Raw genomic sequence first — 25,969 nt, 5'->3', positions numbered from 1 at the left:
GATAGCTGCAGCCCTAACTTAAAGTACATGGTCAGCTATCTTGAAGGCCATCGCAAAGCTCTTATTCCTTTTAGACCCTAGATTGCACCTGATACACGTGTCAACGTCGACAAGGGCATATACTTCGCAGGCAACACTTGCAGCATTTAACAGATGGTCATTTGAACCCCCTGCCAAATAAATGAATGTTAAAGTTCTGGAAAACAGTCTTGAATAAATGTTTTAATCCTGGGTCTAAGAATGATTTTAGCCACATAATTAACAAAGGTTTCTTCAGAAAGCACCTAGGGTAACCTAGTGTAGCGGAGGGTAGGCATGGGCCGGTTACCGGTTTCAAGGTATACCGTGGTTTGAAGAAGTTAGTGTTTCAAAACCACAAACATTTTCTGTCATACCGTTCCTAAGGTATGAGCTGTTTTTTATGAGTCTTCAAGGACAGAAAGTTCAGTTTAGAAACCCCTCTCCTTGCCAGTGTGTTTTAAAAATAAAATACATTTTGTTCAATGGGAAAAAAAAGTTGTTGTTTTTTACCCAGATATTTAAAAAATAATAAATTTATAGCTGTAATTGCAATACCGTAATACAGTGAAAACCGTGATGTTTTTGCTATAGGTTATCATACCGTCAGAATCTCATACCGGCCCATGCCTAGCGGAGGAGTCGTCACATATTAAGCACTAGATTGGCAAAAAATGAATAGTTTTTTTAACCACCTGATCCACTGATTCTTCTCAAAATATTTCCAGCTCCAATATTCACCTCTGCTGCTGAAACTCAATTATTGTATTATTCTCTTCATTCATCCCTCTCACCCCCTCTGGTCAGAAATGTGTCATCTTCCCAGCAAGGATCCCAGACTGCTGCTTTAAGTAGACGGGCTCAAATTGAGAGCCATATCCACAGCGGCAAGCAGGTTCAGGAACATGCCAGACAGGGGCAAAAACCTGCTGAGAATCTTACCTCAGATGTGGGAATCTCACCACCACCAGTCACCCACTCCCTGGAGGCCCCTGTGCAACTCTCAGCACAGTCCAGCAGTAACACAAGTCTGAAGGGGAAACGTTTCCTTAAAAACGTGACGGCTGTAGCTGTTAATAATAGTAATACTACTGCTGCTAGGCTTCCAAAAGAAGCAGATTTTGGTATCCGGTCCAGGTCCGGAGCTGCTGATGCCCTAGTTCCTTCGGGAGGTTTGGAGACAAAGTCGATAAGAGCAGTGAGTGGTGTGAGTCTGGAAAGTGATGAAGAGGACATGAAGAAACTGCTTGGAGACTCGTTGGATTCAATAGACAACAATTTCTTAATTCCAGAGAGACCTTCTTTCATAAAGAGAGCAGACAAGGTACCTTTCAACTTTGAATCATGAGCTGTTTTGGCTTGTTTTTAACTTGTTTTAACATTTTTTTTTTTACAGCATTATGACAGAGTTAAAACATGTCTTAGACAGTCATGCTATACATTTTCAGCATACGTTAGGTTTCAGTTCATATGTCAGTGGTTGTCAGCTCTACATGTTCTAGGACAGTTTCTCTGAAAAATTGTTTTAGCCAATTTTAAACTATTTCTGTCTATAACAAAGCAAAGAATATTTGTCTTTGGCATGGTTCACAGATGGAAGCAAACATTTCACACAAATCTACAGAAACACTGTGGTTGACAGACACGCAGTTTAAAACAATACAATGCTTTTCTCTCTTACAGCTATTGAGCAAAAGCAGCCAGAAGGTCTACTCCTCGCCTCTTCCCGCTACTATCCCTCCCTCATCATCCCCTAACACGGCACCCCCCCGCTCTCCTGCCTCTCCTTCTCGCCACAGTTCTCCTTTCCGATTCATCGGTCAGGCTCAGGCTCACTTCAGCCCTTCTGTGCTCTCCCTATCCCCCTCTCCTCCCTGTGTCTCCCCATCTCCTTCGTTGAGACTGAACTCCACTCACAGGGTGGGGAGTCCACAGCGTTCTCTATCGTCCATGTCCGGCTGTGTTGAGGTGCTTTCTCTGTCGGAGCTTTTCTTTGTTGGGCCTGGCTCTGAAGATCCCCACAATGAAATGAGTGCAGTTACCTCTGAAGGTGAGATGAGTTCATCGGGGGAAATTAAATACATCAGGAAAGATAGCTGTTAGTGTTGTAGTTACTGATAGGTTGAATATTAAGTATGCATGCTTTCAAATATATCCTATACAATTAGGGCTGCAGCTATCAATTATTTTTGTAATCGATTAATCTAGCACTTTATCGATCGATTAATTTTTTTTGTGTTTTTAAACAACCAAAACAAATAATGCATAATGAAAATGACGTGGCTGTAAAATGATCAAGAATTTGGCTTTTACTTCTCAAAAAAACTGAGGTATTTATTAGGGCTGCAGCTATCGATTAATCTAGTAATCGGATAAGAAATACTTTTGTTTTATTGAAGAGCAATAATTAACAATAGTTTGGTTAAATTTCAGAAAAAGCAACATTTGTATTGCCTACATTGCTAACAATATCATCTCTCAAAAAACTAAACATATTAAGTGCCATATTACATTGTTTTTAAAGAATTTTGTTTTTCAAATGATATCAACTTCAAACTAAGGCATACATAAACATTACATTAAGTTGTGCAACTTAACTTTCAGAACTACAAGTTTCAACCTGACACTGATCTGTATATAGGCCTATATGTAAATATTAGTTATACTCAACCTATTTTCATTTATATATTTGATTATAATGTCACACAGCTCTGTTACACTTATGCTATTAGATCGTTGATCAGCGGTTTCTCTGCAGAGAGAGAGAGAAAGAGAGAGTCAACACGCCAGCTCTTTAGATCAGATCGTGGTCACCACTACGTATTTTCTTGTCTTTGTTTTTGGTAGTTGTTGTGTTTGGTGTAGTTTCATCGTCCATACGACTCTGTGATTTACTTTAGTCAGTCCGCTTCATGGAACGGAGGAAAGTTAGACTCAATGTTTTCTGTTGAGATGCTGAAGCACTGACATCGTGCTATTATTGTGGTAAGCTAGCTCGATTTTGCAGTAGACACACGGTACAGAGTTTTAGTTTTAATTACGTTTGAACTGATTCCAAACTTTGGACACTTTCTGTCGTTTTCTCCAGCCTGTCTCTTCTCTTAGCCCCTCACTATTTATGCTCTAGCATGTGTCGCCAGCAGCAGACACCGTCCGTCAGCGATACAACGTTGGTAACATTGATTTAACGAAGCTTCGAGGCAAGTCATTTTGCATCGATGAATTTTGTAATCAAATTATTCGAGTTATTTGATCGTTTCAGCCCTATATACAATATATTACATAGGGGTATTATGTGTGTGAACCTCACATGCCAACTGATGACTGACTGTTGATGTGAGGGACCCGTGTGGTGATAGTCATGGGAAACATCTGGGTACGACACCATGACAGGATCGGAGGCCATGAGAACTAATATTCTCCAGGTGTAATTGTTATGTTTCATGCGAAGGAGAGTTGAACAACAATATATGTAATCTTCACCTGTGACCTTTGGAGGTGGCCTACCCGACATCAGAGACCACCTAAGTGTGGGACCCTAAATTGTTATGATTATGTGATTGACAACTGGTTCTCCAGATGTGAGGCCAAACAGCATAAAGGAGTCTGTTAACTTAGTGTTCAGGTCATAATGCATCCTAGATGGACAACAAGGTACGTGAATCATCTCTCTGTAGAGTCAGAATTAACAGACAAAGGGACAAATTAGTTTCTGTGCAGGGCATCACAAATTTATGACAATCTTTCTTCATGTACAGGTATCCCTTATGGGGGAAATTATACAGGTATTATAATGCGCTCTAATATGCACCACTTTTGAACATAAAACCGTGTCATGAGATTTTAATACAGTGTAACACCCCAACCCCCATAGAATGCCTAAGCTGCAATAATTGACTTCAGACTGGAATGATGAGGTGTTTGGGTTTGTTTCCTTAAGGTAGATACCATGAAGGTTTAACTATTTTGGGTTAGTATATACACCACACTACTGTTACCCATACAGCCTCTTGTACTATATTAAAATAACTGACCCTAGACACCTGTTTAACAAAACAAAAAAATATATATATTATATATTACTAGACGACAACTTAAAAGTACAAATAATAGTCAACAGTTATATTAAATAATAAACACAAAAATATATATAACACAAATCACACCCTTACAGCAGTGTCAAGGTCTGGCTAACTTACTCAAACCTACTAACTAATGATAGTAGCTCGCTTGCGTAGTGTCCGTCAGAACATTATCTTCAGTGAAACAAGCACACAGAAATCCAACTTACAGTCAGCGGCCAGTCCAGGAAACACAGTTAAAAAACGAAAATGAAAAAAACATCCACCAGCGGCAGCAGAGTCCTCCTCAGCAGAAACACGCAGTCGTCCTCTGAATCAGCACTCCCCGCCGTTAGCTCCAGCGTTAGCCATGAACACTCGCACAAAGTTTGCTTCACAAACGGCTGCCAAACAAGTGTAGTGCCGTAGTGTCCACTTCTCTGTCCTCGCCACTCTCGTGTCTCTCAATGTCTGTCTTTTCTTTTACTTCTCACAATTTGCTGTTCTCTCTCCGTAAGCTACTTCCCCTCGTGCCCGCTTCGTTCTCCTCTTGTTCTTCCTAAAAAACAAAAACAAAACCCCTCCCTCATACATTCACTTCCTCACTTTCAACCATTCACCACACACTACGTTGACTGACAACAAAACTGACTAATCGATAAAATACTTCAAAATAAAGACACAATACGTGTAAATATTATTCAGTTTACACCACTGTTAAGCTTTGAAACCATTTAGAACATTAACTTCTAATTTTTAACGTCTTAAATACTAAGTAATGTTTAATTCAGAACTAAAGTGTTTAAGCTCTTAGTTAACACATTTTTATTTCTCTTTTAAACTAAAATACTTTCAGTTCAATTGCATTAATAACATTTTTGTTTCTTAAACATAGTTTGTACATAAAGTAACCGGTTTAAATGCCTCAGATTTACACCAGGGCTACACAGTAATATAATATATATTTCTGACTCATATGAGCCATTTTGCATAGCACACTTAATAATGTGTTGATAAACACTATCATTTATAAACTCTGTTATGATTTTGTGTTATTGCAGACTTCGAAATAAATGTGGTGACATTAGATGACCTTGTCCCTGCTACCCTTGAATTTACTGAGGAAACACCAGGAAAGGAGGTGGGTAATGACAGAAGTTAATTAAGTATGGAAAAATAAATTTACAAATTAGTTGTGTGTAATATGTAATGCTATATGGATGTGTACTATATTGTAATTATGTACATTTAAGCTAATACACCCTAAAGGAAAATTTAATGTAATTTTGGCCATTCTATCCATTATGAAATGATTTACACACTAGGGCAAGTAACTCGAACAATCGGAACCTGATTAATTTAAACCTGCATTGCCTATTTTGGCCACTTAAAGGCAGTAGAAACAAGCTGTAAACACAACATTGAATTAAAGCTGCAAGCAGTGATGAACGGGTGCTCACGCCTTCCCACACATAGATATAGAACAATAAATATGACATCTAATTCTGACTTGCCATTCCAGAATGGAAGCACTTGGCGACCATCTTACCTGGGTTAAGTTTTAGAATTGCTTCAATTGGAACCAATGGGGAAAAGGCTCATGTTGTCTTTATATTCCTTATATTTTTCTACCAATACTTTGATAGTGGATTTAAAGGTCCCATGGCATGAAAAATTCACTTTATGAGGTTTTTTAACATTAATATGCGTTCCCCCAGCCTGCCTATGGTCCCCCAGTGGCTTGAAATGCTGATAGGTGTAAACCGAGCCCTGGGTATCCTGCTCTGCCTTTGAAAAAATGAAAGCTCAGATGGGCCGATCTGGATTATGAAGTCATAAGGAGCAAGGTTACCTCCCCTTTCTTTGCTTTGCCCGCCCAGAGAATTTAGCCCATCCATGAGAGAGAGACATCATGGCTTTCAAACGAGCAAAGTGGCAGTTGGTCAAGGCCACCCCCCCCCCCCACACCTCTCCTCCACAATAGCTACAGACAAAGAAATGGCACATACTAAGGAAAGCTCATTGTGGGACTGGCTCTAGTGGCTGTAATTCTGCACCAAGGCTGATTTTCGGGAAAGAGACTTCAGATACAGTATTAGGGGACCACTAAGGTCTATATAAAAGCATCCAAAGAGCACCATGTCATGGGACCTTTAATTCAAAGTAATGACCGTAAGACAACTGTGCCTGTGTACAACAAAAAATAGAGATTTGGGTGGAAGTTTGATTGTTATAGCTCCAAGAGATCAAGTCATTCATTCAATCATAAAGAGAAATCTCATAATTTTGCATTTATATTGCAGGTAATACTTTTATTTTTTCAATTTTGCCTGAACTTAATATTTGGGATGCACCGAATATTCGGCCACCGAAAATTTTCGGCCGAAATACTTTTATCACCGAAACAATACGGCCGAAAATGTTGTGATGACGCAAACAGAAACCGCGACCTGCACGTGTGTCAGTACCCGATCCACATGCAAAGCGTCTCCTAAGCAAAGAGGTTGAGACGGACCACGGAGTGAAAACAATGAAAAGTACGCTCTTGGAGTCCGTCAGCACACGTTTCAGTGAGATCTATTCGGATCCTCTGCACTTCATCGCGACTGTACTTGATCCGCGTTATAAAGTCCATTACTTGGATGCGGAAATAAAGCAGGGCGCACGAGAAATGATCCAGGCCACGATGGATGCTCAGAACCCGCGTGGAGACGGAGCGCGCACGGAGCAGCGCCCAGCGCAGCGCCCAGCGCAGGAGGAGATCAGAGCGCAGAAAAAAAGACTCGTCTCTCTGCACCAGATGAGGGGCATGCACCCTCGTTGTCTGATATGTTCAGTGAAATCCTGCAAGAAAGTGCCTCAAATAATAATAATAATAACAATAGGTAAGCTATTCTGTTCTTAGGCTACTGTCTACTGTATGTGACTATCAGATTGTAGCCATATTTCTGCTAGATATTTTTTTAATTAAACTTTAATATTAATTTAAACAATTGCAATGCCTTGATTTTAGTAAAGTTAGTACACAGTCACAGCCATAAATGCAATAGTACTAATAATTGGCTTAACTTCTTTCGGTGTTTCGGTTTTCGGTCTTGGTTTCCTCTTTTTTCGGTTTTCAATTTTGGCCAAGAATTTTCATTTCGGTGCATCACTACTTAATATATAAAAACTGTCTCTGGTATTCTGAATGGTTAATATACATTAAACAATGTTTTTTTAATGTAGAAATCCTAAATAGATTCAATAGATGCAGTGTTTCCAGCTCTGAGTCTGTGGGTCGGGAAGTTCCTATAACCTGTCTGGGACTGTCTCTGCTCACTCAGTCGCTTTAGTTTACTTGTGGAGTTGTTGTTGTCTACGAAATTGTAAGTTATAAAGCTTTTGGCAGCTAAGATGGCTAGGACTAGTAGTAGCAAATGTTGCAAGAGGTTTGTGTGTGGCGTTGTTATCATTTTAGATTGAATTGTAGTAGAGATGGCCCGATACCATTTTTTGCTGCCCGATACCATTTTTTGCTTCCCGATGCCTGAGCTTGCATATCGGCCGATACCGAGTACCGATCTGATACCAGTGTGTCATATATTTTATTATGTTTTAACAATTGTATACTACTATCCCTGTATGGATGTGATATTATTTCTATCTTTGTTGTCTGTCTGGCTCAGGTTAAACTCTTTGTGAAACATGGACAAATACAAACAATGAATGCCGTAGAACTTTCTTTTATTATCCAGTTTGACAGTCGGTTATAACGGAAAAAGAACATAAACTACTTTAACGTATGTTTTCTTTAGGGCTTTATTACGTGGTATCGGATGGGTGCATAAACTCCAGTACTTACCGATACCAGCGTTTTAGGCAGTATCCGAGCCGATACCGGAACATCTCTAAATTGTAGTAGGACTCAACTGATCCGAGTTAATGATACTAGAGACTCGCGACTCATGAGTTAATTTAAAGACACGGGTGAAAGATCTGAGTGAGTCACGACTCAAACAGGTTTATTGAGAAGCCCCGTGGTGAGGAGCAGAGAGTAACAATGGTGCTTTTCAGATGTTGCGCTAATAACTCTGCCCAAGTAGCAGTGCTTCGCCTTCTGAGAATATACAGTAGTTCCCAGTATGTATACGGTTAGAAGATGGCTGTGTCTCATGTGACCTTGTTATTTGTACACACTGGAATATACAAATCACAACATGTAAATAAGAAAATGTTGGCGTCATTTTGTCACTTATTGGGAGCAGTAGGCTAGATGGAGCCAGTTACCTCTAGGATCTGTGCTAAACTAGCAGTGGGTGCGTCAGAGTTACGACACGCATGGAGATGAGAAGGGTATGTATGGACTTATCTAACTCTGGTGGATACAGTGAATAAGCTAAAGTCCCAATAAGTCGGCGTGCTCCTTTAACAGCAAGGAGAACCCTTGATGGGTGGCACATCTTTTTCACAGAGTTCATTCATCATCCTCCTGGTGGCTTTCTCTGTTGCGGTGATGACTGTGACACATCCGGAGGATGGGATCACAGCCCTCCTCTATTCTTTTTACGTATGACGCAATATGCATATTAATCATACAGTGAGGACTCTGCTGTCGTTAAGGCCTCTCAGCAGGTGTTACAAGACAGAAGAGGGGTCATCTTTCTCACAACCCAGTCAGCGATGTATGTTGCACAGCACTGGATTACATCTGAAAACTCAGTGGGTAGGTTGGAGTGCTCGACGTTGACAAAGTTGCTTTCTGGCTGGAAGGTGTCACGGTCACTGACAGCTGCTACGCTAAGCGATTCCATAGTCTCCAGTGGTAGGGCATTTCCAGTCTGACGTGGGTCAAAACCGCAGCAAACCAGGGGCTTTTAAAAGTGCTCTGGAACTGGTTTGCATTTGGGTTGTTGTTCCAGCCTCCTGGGAATACTAATTATTGTTTTTTTTCATCATTTTGCACATCGCATTATCTTATTTGAACACATTTTTGGAATATTATTTATCTTTACAAACCTGCCCTACGTATGGCGTTGAAGAAAAGCTCAAGACTTGTATGTTAAGATATACTTTTGCTGTTGAAGCAGTTCAGGGACCATCAAGAGCATTGTGTCAATGTTTACAATGAAGCCCACTACAGTCATTTCTACTTCAAATACACACATACATCTGCTTAAGTTTAGATCATGGAATCAAATTGCATCTGATAGCCTATTCATAATTAGTTACCTTTGGGATTGATGAAGTGGTTGACCTGCAGAGGTTTTCAGAGACAGCAGGTAGGCTCTTGTGTCTCTCAGGACCTGGCTGATGATAGGCCATTTTTCTGACCAGATGGCGACCTTTGTACCATTGGCGCAGGGGTTGCGAATGTTAAGGATGTCAAAAAGGGTGTCAATAACCTAGGTACAGTCAAATTAGTTGAAATGAAATATATAAAACCCTATGAGCCAACGAGGAAGAGGTGAAGTTACCCTGCCCGGAGGAAGCCCGGGGCCCCCGTCTGGAGCCAGGCCCAGATGGCGGGCTCGTCAGCGAGTGCCTGGTGGCCGGGTTTGCCACGGAGCCCGGTCGGGCACAGCCCGAAGAAGCAACGTGGCAACTCCCTCTCCATCCCATGGGCCCACCACCTTTGGGAGGAACCGCTGGGGTCGGGTGTGCTGCCACACGGGTGGCAGTGAAGGTCAGGGGCCTCGACGGACCAGAACCGGGCAGCAGACGCTGGCTCTGGGGACGTGGAATGTCACCTCTCTGTGGGGGAAGGAGCCGGAGCTTGTGCGGGAGGTGGAGCGCTACCGGTTAGATCTGGTGGGGCTTACCTCTACACACAGTCTCGGTTCTGGAACCATACTCCTGGATAGGGGTTGGACTCTTTTCTTCTCCGGAGTTGCTCAGGGTGTGAGGCGCCGGGCGGGTGTGGGGATACTCACAAGCCCCCGGCTGAGCGCCGCTATGTTGGAGTTTACCCCGGTGGACGAGAGGGTCGCCTCCCTAGTATTCGGCCTTCTTGGAGACCTTGAGTGGAGTCCTGTATGGGGCTCCAGTGGGGGACTCCATAGTTTTGCTGGGGGACTTCAACACACACTTGGGCAATGATGGAGACACATGGAGAGGCGTGATTGGGAGGAACGGCCTCCCTGATCTAAAACAGAGTGGCCTGTTGCACAAAAGTAGAATAAAGAAATCCAGGATAACTGAAAAAGCGCAGCTTGACTTAGTGTGATCCACTCATCGCGGCTTAATCTGTTGCACGTTTGCCGAGCCAGGATAAGTAGGTGAAGCTATGTCAAGCCAGGTGTACATAGCTGGGATAAGTGCACGTTCACGGCTTTCTTAAATAGACCACGGTATCGATCACAGATTTACTGATGCAGAAATGGAAAAGACGTGTGCAGCATATGTTTCACCCGTTGAGCAGCAGCTTCTAATGGAAATTTACGAGGAGGTGAAACATATAGGGCCCTATTTTAACGATCTGAAACGCAAGTATGAAACGCAAAACGCAAGTAGCTTTGTGGGCGGATCTCGGGCACTGTTGCTATTTTACCGGCGGGATAAATGACTCTTGCGCCCGACGCAAATCTAAAATGGGTTGGTCTGAAGTAGCTAGGTGTGGTTTGGGCGTAACCGCAATAAACCAACGACAGCCGTCATCTCACATTCCCTTTAAGAGCAAGGCGCTTGTTCCATGGCGGATTGCTATTATGATGGGCGGATTTGCCTGGCGCACGCCAGCGGGAGCTGCTGATGCGAGATGCGGCAAAGTAATAAATGCCCGTCTTGTCCGGGTGGCGATGTTGCTGCGGCCTCTCGGGCGCATCTCCTCAAGTCTGGAGAGGATTGCTGCAGCCATGGAGCGTGGGCCTCCAAACGCACCACCTGCTCCTGCTGTGCCCCTTCCTCTTTCCCCCACTCCATCTCCGTCCACCCGCTCCATCAGGAGCGCATCGCGCATTACTCCCGGACCAGATCCCGCCGTAGTTCAACATCACGTCTCCTTAAGTCCTCTAGTATTTCCTCATTTATGTCATCAACACATCCATGATTCATGGAAATGTGTAAAACACAACAAGCCACAAAGAATGCTGCGACTTTTTGAGGACTGTACTGTAGCCTCCTGACCTATCCAAACACCTGAAGCGCATTTTCAGTAATATTTTCCTTTGTAATTATGTATGGTTTGCAAAAATGGGAACTGCTGCATCCATTTAGATGAGAGAAGTGTATGCGCGTTGTGCACACACTACATTATGGCCAAGCATGCGCCCCTAAAATAGCATCTGAATAACGCGCTACTGACTTTAGACTAGCGCCACTGACTTTAGACCAGGTTTTCCTCGTCAATGGCGGAATTGTTTTCTGAAACTGCAGAATAGCACAAAGTAACGCTTATACGGAACCCACGCCCTCCCCCCTTTTTCGCGAACCGTTCCAGGAGCGCGCAAATACATTCCCTAATTTACCGACGTGCGTCTGTTGAGTGAAAAGTCCAGTGTGCGTCGGGTGCAAAATAGGAATGATACATGCGTCGGTGTACAAAGGCAATTGCGCCGAGTGCAAGATAGGGCCCATAATATGCAAAAAGGGAAATACGGCTGTTATCAAACGGGAAAAAAAAGCCCGACAGACAATAGCGGACCGACTGAGTACGTATGGATTTAAAAAAAATCTACTTAGCCGCTCCACGTTTTAATTGCTTTAATATGCTTGTTTTTATGCGCTAAATGTGCTGGTTTTAGTGTAAAGTGTCTTTGAGTAGCCTGTAAAGCACTATATAAATAAAAAATTAAAAATTCTTGTTCCTGGGAAATTTGGACTAGGCTTAATTTCGAAGCTTATTCATAATGCGAGAATATGTTTTACAACCATATGCACAAATCTCCATAAGCTATGTCTAATTCTAAATATCTTTCTACAGTTAATGTCCATACAGAACAAGCATGACTGGACAAAAACTAGAAAAAGAAGTGACTTCAATACACACTGTAAGCATATCTGTAAAACAATGTAGCCTGTTATTATTCATGTTTTTTTTTCTCACTCCCAAGATGACAAGTGACAGCCCCAAAATAAAATGATTAAGAAGCTCTGTGGCATTCCAACACATTCTCACTCCCTTTTGGTAAAAAAAGGACATTTGATCAGGTGCCATTGTCCTCGTTATTGATGCTAAAAGTCCCCTTTTAGAGTCCGCTGCACGGTGTGGGAGGATCCCCCTGCCTCCCCCCGCCTCCCCGTGTTGCACGGGCGGGGGCACATTTCACGGGGACAGCAGCGGAGGAAAAGCCCATTTCTTCCGTATCGTCCCACTTTTTACCATTACCATCTCAACAACTGCAGTAGTAGGATTTAAATCAAACTCGTGACAGCAATAGTGACAAGTAATGCATGTTAATAAAATGAAGCAGAACACATTCAGAAGACAACGGAATAACTGTTAAACACGTTTATTTCGGATCAGGGCGGCAGCTGATTTAACACATCAGACTCCAGGATTAATCTTAGCCTGCCTGTTAGCATGCTCTGGACCAGGTTAGCTGCAAAGAATACATCGCCATGGTTACTTGGCTGGGTTTAATTCAACCTACTTTTGTGCAACCAAGTCAAAGCAAAATTCATCCAGGATAACCTGAATATCCCAGCTTAATCCCTTATCTTGGTTTTGTGCAACAGGCCCCCGCTCTGTGAAGTTATGTGGAGAGATAAGGAAAGACATGTTCAGACAGGTGCAGAAATTGCTACGTTGGTAAATACAGAACATTTGCAACGTAATGGATTCTACATTGGGAGTTAATTGAGCTTAATGTTATACCACACGATTTAAGCGGTTTCTAAGTTGATGCTTTGCGGTTCAAGAGGCCTAATGCTCCTCTTTTTATTTTCTGTATAAGCCGGTTCTGCGCAATGGTAGACTAGTAGTTGACCATGACTTACCTGTTTCAATACCAAATACAATCTGTTAAACGTGTAGACCTGTTTGAATTCATTCAATGCTCATTTGGAAGATAATTAAGATAATGTTACATAATGAGATTTATTTAATTTGTGCCCCTCCCCCCCAAATAATGGCATGCCCGTCCATGAATTTGTGTCTGGCGCCGGGTTTGCAGACGCCTCAAACAAATTCAAGGTAACGTAATGCTGTCTTTTAATGAACATTTGCAATCAGCTATGAGAGTTAACGTAGCATGTCTAACGATAGTGAAATAATTACTTAAGGCTGCTACCGAGGCAGATAACATAGCTAACGTCAGCTATTTTCCTTCCTAACGTAACTTCACTAAGCAGACAAAGCTGGTGTCACGTCCATTAAGTCTTCCACCATTATGCACATCTGGTTTTGCGAATCTGTGTTGTACAGAGAGAGCATGTGTATGTGTGTGCACAAAGTAAACACACACACTCTCTCCACATGTGTATGTATGCATTTACATTGAGAGAAATTAAATCGTAGCATTATTTATATTATTCATAGTAGGGGTAATTGTAGTGATATATCTTTTTTAGGGCTGGGCAACGATTAAGTTTTAATCGCGATTAATCGCATTATTTCCCTGATTAATTGCATTGTTATATGCAAAATCCAATCATGAATTCAAAAGTAGTGTATAGCGCAATTTTATTTTAAATGTTCTGCCATATGAACGAAAGTGCCATAAGATTTGTTCTGCAAATACTTCACATCAGCATTTTGTTCATACGGTAGCAGTTAAATAAAATATTTAGTGTAAATCTCAACTTAAACCATGTAATGCAAATACAAAATTAAAGCTTATTGCCACTGCCAGGGCATTAATGTTTGTGCAATCCTGTTTGTTATATATAAAATAAAACTGCCCACAAAATCCTGAGCCACAATCATAACATTAAAACAGGCAATTTCTGAGATAACAGCAGAATTTTTTTTTTCTTTTATCAGGGAATAGCATAACCAGTCTATGTTCAGTACCAAATGTCCCTGTTAGAGTGAGGTGAAGCACAAACGTTTCAGCATAATGTCTCTCCTCTATTTTCAATACAGTCAGAGCATGTGAATGCAGCGCCCACTGTTCATCTGTAACTCTGAGGTAATTATGGTTATCCAGTGATGTCCAGTAGTCCCCAGTGAGAGTAACACGTTGTAAAGGTGTCGCTTTTGCGGTCCTCTCCTTTTCATATAACTCGTGTATTCTTCTTGTGATGGTGCATCTTGAGGGAATCGCATACCAGCCATCATTTGTTGCGGTTCTCAGAATGATGACCTCCACAACACTAATCGGCCTGCAGTCTGTCTGTCTGTAGCTATCCACTTTTCTATGGCATTTGTTAGCTTCTCTTGCCTTTTTTTATCTATACTTCTCCCACACGCTGCATCTAATGTAGTCTGCCGAAGCCTTGCGCCACTGTTTGTTTCATTGAATGATTTGCTGGTATTGCATGTAGGTGATATTTCAGACTGGAAGTGATAAGAATATTCAACTTTGCAGTGCAGCGTTTCCCACAGAAAATGTTAGTTACGGTGGTAGGGTTGGCATCTGACCAGGGGGGGGGGCGCATAGATTCACTCACTCAAAGCAGATTGTATGCGTGAAATAAAAACAGGACACGTAATTTCACTGTGTGTAGTGTTAACTACGCTAACTAACCGTGTGTTGTGAACCGCGTGTAGTGATTAAAAAAAAACAAAACAACAGCTGTGTCTCAAAGACCGGGCAACAGCCAGGACGTTGAGAATCCACGCGTTAGAGGTGATGGATAGTTCCAGTCACTTCGTCATGTATTCACTTCGTTGAAACAAGAGAAGAAAGCCTCACTGTGAAGAACAGGACAGAGATACATATATAAATGCTCTCTGCCTGCCATATGCCAACGCAACGGTGAAATGGCGATTTATCCCTTTTTAAATGTGAATAAACGACAAGCTGTGGTTTTCACCACACTAATAAAGAAATTGGTTTCCTCCTCGCTCCAAAAGTGTGGTGCTGTGCTGCGTCTCGCCATGTTTACCTCTACTTCTTGTTTACTTCCGGTATACTGCGCGCAGGTTTTCTGCATTGACATATATATAACTATATTATTATAGTATATAATTAGGGGTCCAAGCCCGAGGGGCATGGGAACCGCGTAATGCAAGGCATCGCGGTTCACAGCTCCAATGGAGCGTGGAACCCTATTGTTTTTCTAAGGATTTTTAGGGGTCCAAGCCCGAGTCTGTAAGAACCGGCGGCAGCAATGCTACGCCGTTCGCACAGCAGGGCTGTGGAACCCTACCGCCGGTTCTTACAGACTCGGGCTTGGACCCCTATTGTTTTTCTACTGATTTTTTAGGGGTCCAAGCCCGAGTCTGCAAGAACCGGCGGTAGCAATAGCTACGCCGTTCGCACAGCAGGGCTGTGGAACCCTATTGTTTTTCTAAGGATTATTATTCTTCTTCTTCTTCTCCGCCTAAAACTCTGACTGCAGCCTAAACCTAACCTAACCCTAAACCGTACATCGTGGGGGGTTGCCATTTTCAGGACTGGTCCAAAACCCCGCAAGGACCTCAGTCGCAAAAATTGACCCATTTCCACCACTAGGTGGGGCTATAGCAGACAAAAACGCGTTTGGCCCTATAACTCCTACACCGTACACCCGACATTCAAAAACCATACATGTACGCCTTCCCTGGATCCAACTGAATCACGTGATATAGGCCACGCCTATTTCCGCCTAGACTTTTATGCGTGAAAAATCGTGATTTATCAAAAACCTACTTTTTCGAACTCCTCCTAGACCGTGCGACCAATCTGCACGAAACTTGGACCTTAGCATCCCCAGACTGACCTGACTAAAAGTTATGGAAAGAATGTTTATACGATAAAAATTGCGCATATAACGCACAAACTAATTTGTGTAGCTAACTATGAAAATACCAACTTTGCCATATCTCAGCCAAAATAAATGCTATCAACCCCAACCTTTAGATTATTCTTTGCCATGACCATGCCAGGTACCCCATGCGTTTTATGAAAATTGGTCACTAGGGGGCGCTACAAGTACAAAAAGTTTATATCTCATGAACAGCTCATCCGATTTATAGGAAATTTGATGAGTACCATCTGGGGCCAATCCTGAGACCAACCCTAAAATGGAGTACTGAGGGGTAGGAGTGGGCGTGGCCTATGGGACCCAATGTAACCCAACTCTAGATTCACCACTTACACTAATGTGAACAACTTTAAATTTACAGGGTAGATGGACAATGGGCCATGGATCACAACTACCAAAAATTACACATGTGCACCACTAGGTGGCGCTATAATAGTTTTTTGTCATTAACTCCCACAATACACATCGCACATTAGAAATTCTTACATCCACGTGTTCCTTGAATCAAGCTGAATTACGTGATATAGGCCATGCCCATTTCCGCGCAAACGTTTTTTCGTAATATCACGCAATGTGAAAAACCAACTTTTTCGAACTCGTCCTAGGCCGTGCGACTGATCTGCATCTGCGACTGTTAGCATCTCCAGATGGACCTGACAAAAAGTTATGGAAAGAATTTTGCTATGTTAAAGTATGCCAATTTGACAACCAAACAAATTTTCCTAGCTAGCTACCACACACGTATCATATCATATCATATCTTGGTTAAATTTAATGATATCAGCAAATAACTTGAGATCCTTGGTCAACATCCAAGGACGATCCTCTCTACCAAATTTGGCGAAGATCGGCCTTTAGGGGGCGCTATAAGCAACGTTTATTTGTTTCACCCAATAACTCAATGCATTTAAATGGGAAAATTGCAATTGCAATATCTCTGCCACAGTAAAAGCAATCAACACAAAACTTGTGATGCTCGTTCGGCATGCCACTCTGAGGCTCTCTACCAAATTTGGCGAAGATCGGCCATTAGGGGGCGCTATAGTCAACATATACCAGTTTGGGCCTTTTAATCCCTTCTGAGGTCGAGCATGTTGTATGCAATGCCAAACGGCACTTCACTTAACACTTAATAATAACTTTATAACTTCATAATTTTAAATAGTCGAAGGTCTTTTGGAGCTAAAAGCTAACAATTGCCCCTTTCTGCTGTTTTCTTTGTCTTTCTTGCCCTTACAGAAGGTATTGCATCCAGCCTAGAAGTCCAGAGTTTTTCGGGTCTTTGTGAAATTAATCCATACTGTTAAAACCAAGATTGATACACTGTGTGTAAGAAATGTTAATAGTTTGTCCTTTATGAGTTATAATGTTCAAATGGTTTATTTTTGCACTGGATGACTAAAAATATATAGAACTGTAGATGCGTTGCTGGTTCGGCATTCCGCTCTGAGGATTAGTACCGAATTTGGCAAATATGGGCCATTAGTGGGCGCTATAATCAACGTATAAGAGTTTTGCCCTGTTAATCAATGTTAATGGAATATTTGCAATAGGAATGTAGCACAGACCTTGCAGCTCACACTTCTCAATATTTACTGATGTTTATCTCCTACCGTTAGGTTTTGGTTTTCGCTTTTGCGTGCTCCCCTGGTTTTCTACAATAAACAAACTTCCTAACCCACCTGACAAAGATTCTACAACCTTCACAGTGGACAAATGTAACTCTTTTCTCCCATTTTTTCAATCCAAAATCAACACCATTCATAGGCGCTGATACCGTGCAATTAAACATTGCAGTTGGTGCTAAGTGGAGAGTCTGTCATAGTGTGATTGGTTATGTCGGTGGCATTGATTCTTAATTTCCCACGAAGCTGATCGCGGTTACGTGTCAGTTAAACTTCTCATCTCCAATCCTCTCTGTATGTGTGAGAAGTGGCGCTGTCCTGAGTTGAAAGCCTACTTTACGGCTTTATTATCGAGTTAATAGGCGCGTGTGTTCGTGGCGGCCACTGTCCATTTTCTAAGGTTTTGAAATGCAAACCACTTTTGACAAATTTTTTTTTTTTTTAAACGACATGCGCCTGTGAGCACCCACGGAGGAAAACATCAATCGGTGCCTATGACACCATTTACAACAACCTGACCACCTCCCCTGCTCTTTCAACCACCACACCTGCCGGTACCTCCACCCTCTCAGTCACTCTCTCATTTCTCTCTGCTGTCCCCTGTGGTCAGGGGGGTTAAGAAGTTTGTTTATAGTAGAGAATTGTTAAAAGTAATCTGTATATGCATGGAGATGAACTGTTAACCAATACATTTGCAATGTCAGAGTACCCCAGACCTCGTGCATCAAACCTCTCGATATTCACCAACGTTTTCCCCACCTACGTAATGCTTCGGGTCCCGCATTGGCACAGCTTCGCGGGTCATCGGGGGCTACATGCGCGGCTCCCGGGGACGTCGTGGACGACTGGCATCGGAGGCAAATGGCATCGGAGGCTTGGGCCCCGTCATAACTGCCTGCAGTTCTAGTTATTATTATAACTGTTTTCTGGCGCGTACAAGAAGTTCCTCTACTCAAAAGACCAAGATTCCTTGCGAATAACATGCGCAGAACACAAATCAATGTTCCTTTTGATGGGGATATGCCGATACGCGTTTACATGACCAAAATTATGGGTTAGAAAAGGGGTAACCCAGGTAGCATATTCAGGTTTTTAAAAACTGGAATATGAGCATATTCGGGTTTTTGCCGGTGTTTAAATGGCCGTGCGCGACCGGGTTATTGCTAATATTCCGGTTTTGAACGGGTTATTGGCTGCATGTAAACTTAGTCAGTTACACTCACCCGCAGCAAATGCTTTTTCCGTTGTTTGGTGGGATCTTGACAACTCGCCGTTACCTTGTTTTCCTGTGACTGTGTTGATGCGACTTGTACAGCCACTCAAACAGGACCGAGTAACACGGCGGATATTTAGGGCCCGAGCGCCGACAGCGGCGAAGGCCCTATTGAAACTGAAGGAATTATTGTTAGGGCCCGAGCGCCGACAGCACAGTTTCTTTCTTTCTTTCTTTCTTTCTTTCTTTCTTTCTTTCTTTCTTTCTTTCTTTCTTTCTTTCTTTTCCCATCAAATGAATTGCCTTTTTGAGGGGCTTAACATATTCAAAAACTCACCAAATTTAGCGGTCGCATCAAGTCTGGTGAAAATTTACGTATTTTAAGGGTTTCGGGAATAGGCACACAAAAATGGCTCGCTAGCGCCCCCTAGAAAGTTAAGAAAATTGAGCCCCTGCAGTGTGTTTAACGTAGACTCACGAAACTCGGTACACATATGTAACATGTCAAGATGTACAAAATTTTTTAACTTAATTTGAGCCATACCCTAAACCCAACAGGAAGTCCGCCATTTTGAATTCAAAGTTCGAAATTAGTGTGATTTTGGCCATTTCCACATGTCGTCCTTTAACGAACTCCTCCTAGAGATTTCATCCAATCAACTTCAAACTCTGTCTGTGCCATCTTAAGACGTTAAAGATGAAAAGTTGTTAAAAGAAAAACTTTTCGTCATAGGGTGTGGCCGTGGCAGGGCGGCCATTTTGTGCGTTTCGCCGCCAAAACAGGAAGTGCGTGTAACTCGAGTGTACATTGTCCGATTACCTTGAAACTTTTCAGGATTCATAAGAGTCCAACCCTGAGGACAAATAAAGGCTGATATTTACTTAAAGTCATAGCGCCCCCTAGTGGCAACAGGAAGTAGGCCTAAAAGTCAAGGTGATATACTTTAACGAACTCCTCCTAGAGATTTCATCCGATGGACTTCAAACTTGGTCTGTACCATCCCAACACCTTAAAGATGAAAAGTTATTAAAAGAAAAACTTTTCGTCAGACGGTGTGGGCGTGGCGTGGCAGCCATTTTGAGTGTTTAGCGATAAACAAAGAAATTGTTGTAACTTGAGTGTACGTTGTCGTATCTGCCTGAAATTTCTCACGAATCACAAGGGTCGAGGCCTGAGGACACCTACAGGCCAAAATTGACTTTTGGTCATAGCGCCCCCCGCTGGCAACATGAAATGTGCCTTATATGACAAACATCATCCGATTTGCACGAAACTCAGAATGTGTGGTCTAAATGTAATACTGAGCCGGCCCCTATAATATGGCCACGCCCACTTACTCAGGCCACACCCCCTTTCATAACATTTGAACTGTTTAAAGTAGAGTCTTGTGTGAGGTGTCATTGAACTCAGCAGAGACTGCCTTATTCATTGGTGATGGTTTGGCCCGCCCCCTACGTTCAAGCCACGCCCCCTTTCATAACGTTTCAACCTTTTAAGGTATGCCCTTGTGTGAGTTATCATAGAACTCAGCAGAGACTTCATTCTTCATTGGTGATGGTTTTGCCCGCCTCCTATGTTCAAGCCACGCCCCCTTTCATAAATGCTGACCCATCTAAGGTATACCCTTGTGTGAGGTATCATTGAACGCAACAGAGACTTCCTTCTTCATTGGTTATGGTTTGACCTTCCCCCTAAGCTTTAGCCACGCCCCCTTTTCACAGCTAATGAAAAGTATGACGTAGAGTCTTGAGTGAGGTATCGTTGAACTCTGTGGGGAGTTCCCTTTTCATTGTTGATGATTTGCGGCGTCTGAGTGCCGCGTGAATGCACGGTCGCAAGGATCGCCGTCCGCTGGTAACCCCGACGCGCGCAGAGGCGCGAGGGCCCGTCCATCGCTGCTCGCAGCTTTAATTTAAATTGTTTTTGAAGACTTAATTAAGGCGGCAGGCGCGTGTTGTTAAGGCGGGCCGCCTAAACTGGAAAGTGCTGCGGGAAACACTGCAGTGATTACAAATAACTTTGGTTCTGTCGACTGCGCCGTCTAGAAGAACTTTAAAATGAAAATGGCCATGCAAAAGTTCTATACCCTTCTCCATGTTTGTTTATCCACCAATTATTTTCTTTTCCAGTTCCTTTAAGCGCGTCAGCAGTCAGCACAGACTTTTACAAAATAAAAGCCTGTGAGCAACTTTTCGTCATAGGGCATGCCGTGGCGGGTTGGCCATTTTGTGCGTTTCACCATCGAAACAGGAAGTGGGTGTACCTCAAGTGTACATTGTCCAATTGGCTCAAAACTTTTCATGATTCATAAGACTCTAACTCTGAGGACATTTACCGGACAAAACTGACTCAAAGTCATAGCGCCCCCTAGTGGCAACAGGAAATAGGCCTAAAAGTCAAGGTGCTATACTTTAACGATCTCCTCCTAAAGATTTCATCGGATGGACTTCAAATTTGGTCTGTACCATCTCAACACATTAAAGATGAAAAGTTAGTAAAAGAAAAACTTTTCGTCAAACGGTGTGGCGTGGTGGCCATTTTGAGTGTTTAGCGATGAACCAGAAAGTGGCTGTAACTACAGTGTACATTGTCATATCTGCTTGAAATTTCCCACAATCAACAAGAGTCCAGGCCTGAGGACATGTACAGGCCAATATTGACTTTTGGTCATAGCGCCCCCCGCTGGCAACAGTAAATCAGCTTTATATGACAAACATCATCTGATTTAATGAAACTTATGTGTGCTCTACATGTGATACTGAGCCGCCCCTATACTTTAACCACGGCCACTTACTCAGGCCATGCCCCATTTCATAACATTTGAACTGTTTAAGGTAGACTCTTGTGTGAGGTGTCATTGAACTCAGCAGAGAGTTCCTTCTTCATTGGTGATGGTTTGGCCCGCCCCCTATGATTAAACCACGCCCCGTTTCATAACATTTGAACTGTTTAAAGGCCAGGACACACAGGGCCGATAATCGGCCGTTGGACAGTCTGGCGAGGTCAGTGACTCAAGTCTGTTCGGTGTGTCCCGTGCCGTCGTCAGTCTGGGGGGGGGGCTGTCGGTGTTCATTTTGGCCGACATGACATGTTCAGTCGGAGGCAGGACAGTCGGGACTCACCCGGAAATGGCGAGCGGAATGAGCGTGACTAGAGTCTCTCAAAATCTGACTAAAATCTTTTAAACTGACCTTTGTTGAGCTGAAATGAAGACAGATTCAGCAACTGCATTGTCTATTTTTCGCTTAAAATGTTTTCAGAAACTATTTTTGTAAAATATGAGATCGTATTCTGAACGAGCCGCCATGACAGAGAAAACAAACCCATGTGACGCAATCGTCCAATCAGCTGCCGGTTTTCATTTCTTGGGCAACAATACAGAGTAGCGCCGCTTGCTGCTATGGAGACGTATTACGTTTCTCAAGTCGGTGTCGCCTCCGTGTGTCCCGAGGCAGTTTTTTGGACCTCGGGGACCCGACTGATCATCTCAACTGGCTTTTCTGTCGACGGTCGGCCGTCTGGCTGGTGTGTCCCAGCCTTAAGGTAGACCCTTGTGTGAGGTATCATTAAACTCAGCAGACAGTTCCATTTGCATTCGCAGTGGCCAAGTGGCCATAGGGACTATAGGAGGGGTAAGGGAGTGATGCAAGCACGGCAACGGTTTTTATAGCGTTAAAATCAGAAAACTATAATACTAAATACAAAATCTAATGAATATATGTACAGTACAGGCCAAAAGTTTGGACACACCTTCTCATTCAATGCGTTTTCTTTATTTTCATGACTATTTACATTGTAGATTCTCACTGAAGGCATCAAAACTATGAATGAACACATATGGAATTATGTACTTAACAAAAAAGTGTGAAATAACTGAAAACATGTCTTATATTTTAGATTCCTTAAAGTAGCCACCCTTTGCTTTTTTGATAGCACTGCAAACCCTTTGTGTTCTCTCAATGAGCTTCATGAGGTAGTCACCTGAAATGGTTTTCACTTCACAGGTGAGCCTTGTCAGGGTTAATTAGTGGAATTTTTTCCCTTATTAATGGGGTTGGGACCATTAGTTGTGTTGTGCAGAAGTCAGGTTGATACACAGCCGACAGCCCTATTGGACAACTGTTAGAATTCATATTATGGCAAGAACTAATCAGCTAAGTAAAGAAAACGAGTGGCCATCATTACTTTAACAAATGAAGGTCAGTCAGTCCGGAAAATTGCAAAAATTGCAAAAACGAAACTGGCTCACATGAGGACCGCCCCATGAAAGGAAGAACAAGAGTCACCTCTGCTGCTGAGGATAAGTTCATCCGAGTCACCAGCCTCAGAAATCGCAAGTTAACAGCAGCTCAGATTAGAGACCAGATGAATGCCACACAGAGTTCTAGCAGCAGACACATCTCTAGAACAACGGTTAAGAGGAGACTGCGCGAATCAGGCCTTCATGGTCAAGTAGCTGCTAGGAAACCACTGCTAAGGAGAGGCAACAAGCAGAAGAGATTTGTTTGGGCCAAGAAACACAAGGAATGGACATTAGACCAGTGGACATCTGTGCTTTGGTCTGATGAGTCCAAACAGATCTTTGGTTCCAACGGCCATGTCTTTGTGCGACGGAGAAAAGGTGAACGGATGGATTCTACATGCCTGGTTCCCACCGTGAAGCATGGAGGAGGAGGTGTGATGGTGTGGGGTGCTTTGCTGGTGACACTGTTGGGGATTTATTCAAAATTGAAGGCATACTGAACCAGCATGGCTACCACAGCATCCTGCAGCGACATGCCATCCCATCCGGTTTGCATTTAGTTGGACCATCATTTATTTTTCAACAGGACAGTGACCCCAAACACACCTCCAGGCTGTGTAAGGGTTATTTGACCAAGAAGGAGAGTGATGGAGTGCTGCGCCAGATGACCTGGCCTCCACAGTCACCGGACCTGAACCCAATCGAGATGGTTTTGGGTGAGCTGGACCGCAGAGTGAAGGCAAAAGGGCCAACAAATGCTAAGCATCTCTGGGAACTCCTTCAAGACTGTTGGAAAACCATTTCAGGTGACTACCTCTTGAAGCTCATCAAGAGAATGCCAAGAGTGTACAAAGCAGTAATCAGAGCAAAGGGTGGCTACTTTGAAGAAACTAGAGTATAAGACATGTTTTCAGTTATTTCACACTTTTTTGTTAAGTACATAATTCCACATGTGTTCATTCATAGTTTTGATGCCTTCAGTGAGAATCTACAATGTAAATAGTCATGAAAATAAAGAAAACTCATTGAATGAGAAGGTGTGTCCAAAGTTTTGGCATGTACTGTATATTTGTCATAATTTAAACAAGTCTCCCGAAGAGAAAAGGGTATCTCTCTCTCCCCCGCCTCTGCCTGCTGCGCTGTGGACGTGTGTGTGTGTGTTTGTGCATGTGACGACTGGCCAGCGAGGTTGTCAAAAGGCAGTTAACCACAGGTTCCCGTTAATCTTATGATGGAAATTTGTTGTAATAGTTAAGCAAACGATCCGTCAACGGCGAAATAAAAGCCTCTTATTTACGAGACCGGTCTGAGAGACATCCAGCTTACAGCGGGGTCTCTGAGCATGACTGGCCGAACGACGAGCTAGTGGCCGGGGCAGGCGCTAGCTGGCTGTGTCGTCACTTCATGGAGCTTCTCAACTCTGTAAACTTTGAAGCAAATTGTCAATTCGGCATTGATTTACGCAAGACTGCCTATATTTGAAATCTAAACAGTTCATTTCTTGCTTAAAACGTCAGAAGTGAATTTAGTGATGAATAAGATGGCGAAAATTGTTAAAATTGTCCTGTTGTTGGTCTGTCTCTACCGGAAACCCGAGCCTCTTTGACCTAGGTTCCTATCATAGACTGTATATTAACAGTCTATGATTCCTATGCGGAAAAGGGAACAACAAAAAGACCCTGCCCTGAAGTAGGAGCTGAAAGAGTTACAGGAACTGCGGTCAGAGGAACTTAAAAAGCCTGCTGCTGAAACAAACTAGAGCAGTGAGACTGAACCAAAACAGTATAGGGGCATTAAACCAAAACAATGAACTGAAAGATGCCAAAATGCTCCGTAACGTTTTGATTGTGCAGTTTTAAGTAGTTATATAAAAGTGAAACCAAAAATGAACATACCATAAAGGCCTGTTACAATCATCAGCTGCATTGAAAAACAACTGCGCACACATAGCAAATTTTACATACATAGGTAAAACAGTTGAGTAATAAAGTTAATCTTTGCCTTTATTTTCACCACCAAGTTTTTGTGAAAGTGGTTGTAAGGTCTTTTCACTTATGTTATTGCTCTATGCACTGTTTTAAAATGGTAGGTATAAAGTAATAATTGATAGTTTAACCTACCAAAAATGCACTTGTGTGGTAAACCAATTTGGATTTTAAGTGGCCTACAAACATCTGATGGCCACATAACATAATTTAATATGATTATTTGTATTATACTTATTACTAAATTGTAGATATGTCTCCACTTTATTAGACTAACATACAAATTGGCTGACTAACTGAAATGTAGTAAAATTGAGCTTTTTCTCTTTTTATAGGTGATCATGTCATGTAGCAACGGTTTGTATATCTGGTTTCCTTTTTTTAATGATGAACAGATTATTGTGGCCTGATGGCATGGAGAGTTATTTCCTCTCACCCAAGCACAGAGCGTACATGGTCGTTTTCCGCTTGCTGTAGTCTTTGCAGTGTGTTCAGGTGCAACATCTTGGCCAAGACCATGGTTTTTCCTGCACAGAGAAAGTTTTGGTGCCCCCCCAAAGAGTTAATAGCCAGCGCCAAAGCGAAACACAAGCGGCAAAACCTCTTTTCAGCAGCCAGCCTCACTCTCATCCACAGCCACTATATACACATGCGTCTGGCACTGATAAGCCAGCTAAGCTGCATTGTTTTGATGGACCTGAACACTCTGTTGTGAAGCCAGGGCTAATCTGGTGACCATGCTGCCCTGGAGACCAGCGGTGCAGCGAGGAGCCGCTGCTGAGGGGCGTGAAGCTTTGACTCCTGTCTGTCCGTGTGGTGGGCGGCGCTGCTGTCTGATGGCATCAGTATTAAATTGAGACAGTTTCATGACCAGTTAAAAACATCTCGTAGTCACGTTAAAAGTAGTCCAGTGTTTTGTTAGTTGTTTTTAACACCTGATGCGAGCTGTACAGGAAGAAGCATGAAAACCACAGTTGCAACCGCTCCATTGCCC

General features: G+C 42.7%; 1 protein-coding gene across 2 annotated transcripts in view; it reads left to right on the top strand.

The window, feature by feature from the left end:
* Positions 1-25,969, top strand: part of c9h19orf44 (chromosome 9 C19orf44 homolog) — a 65,476-nt gene that overhangs the window by 6,307 nt on the left and 33,200 nt on the right. For both annotated transcript variants that reach the window (XM_039812358.1, XM_039812357.1), the window contains 3 exons: positions 826-1,342; positions 1,702-2,068; positions 5,141-5,220. In XM_039812358.1, the coding sequence (XP_039668292.1) occupies positions 826-1,342; positions 1,702-2,068; positions 5,141-5,220 (964 nt within the window). The remainder of the gene's footprint in view (positions 1-825; positions 1,343-1,701; positions 2,069-5,140; positions 5,221-25,969) is intronic.

This window comes from Perca fluviatilis, chromosome 9, assembly GCF_010015445.1.
Source record: "Perca fluviatilis chromosome 9, GENO_Pfluv_1.0, whole genome shotgun sequence".
Taxonomy (NCBI): Eukaryota; Metazoa; Chordata; class Actinopteri; order Perciformes; family Percidae; genus Perca; species Perca fluviatilis.
Note: the sequence above shows the minus strand (reverse complement) of the source record. Positions and strands in the feature narration are given on the sequence as shown.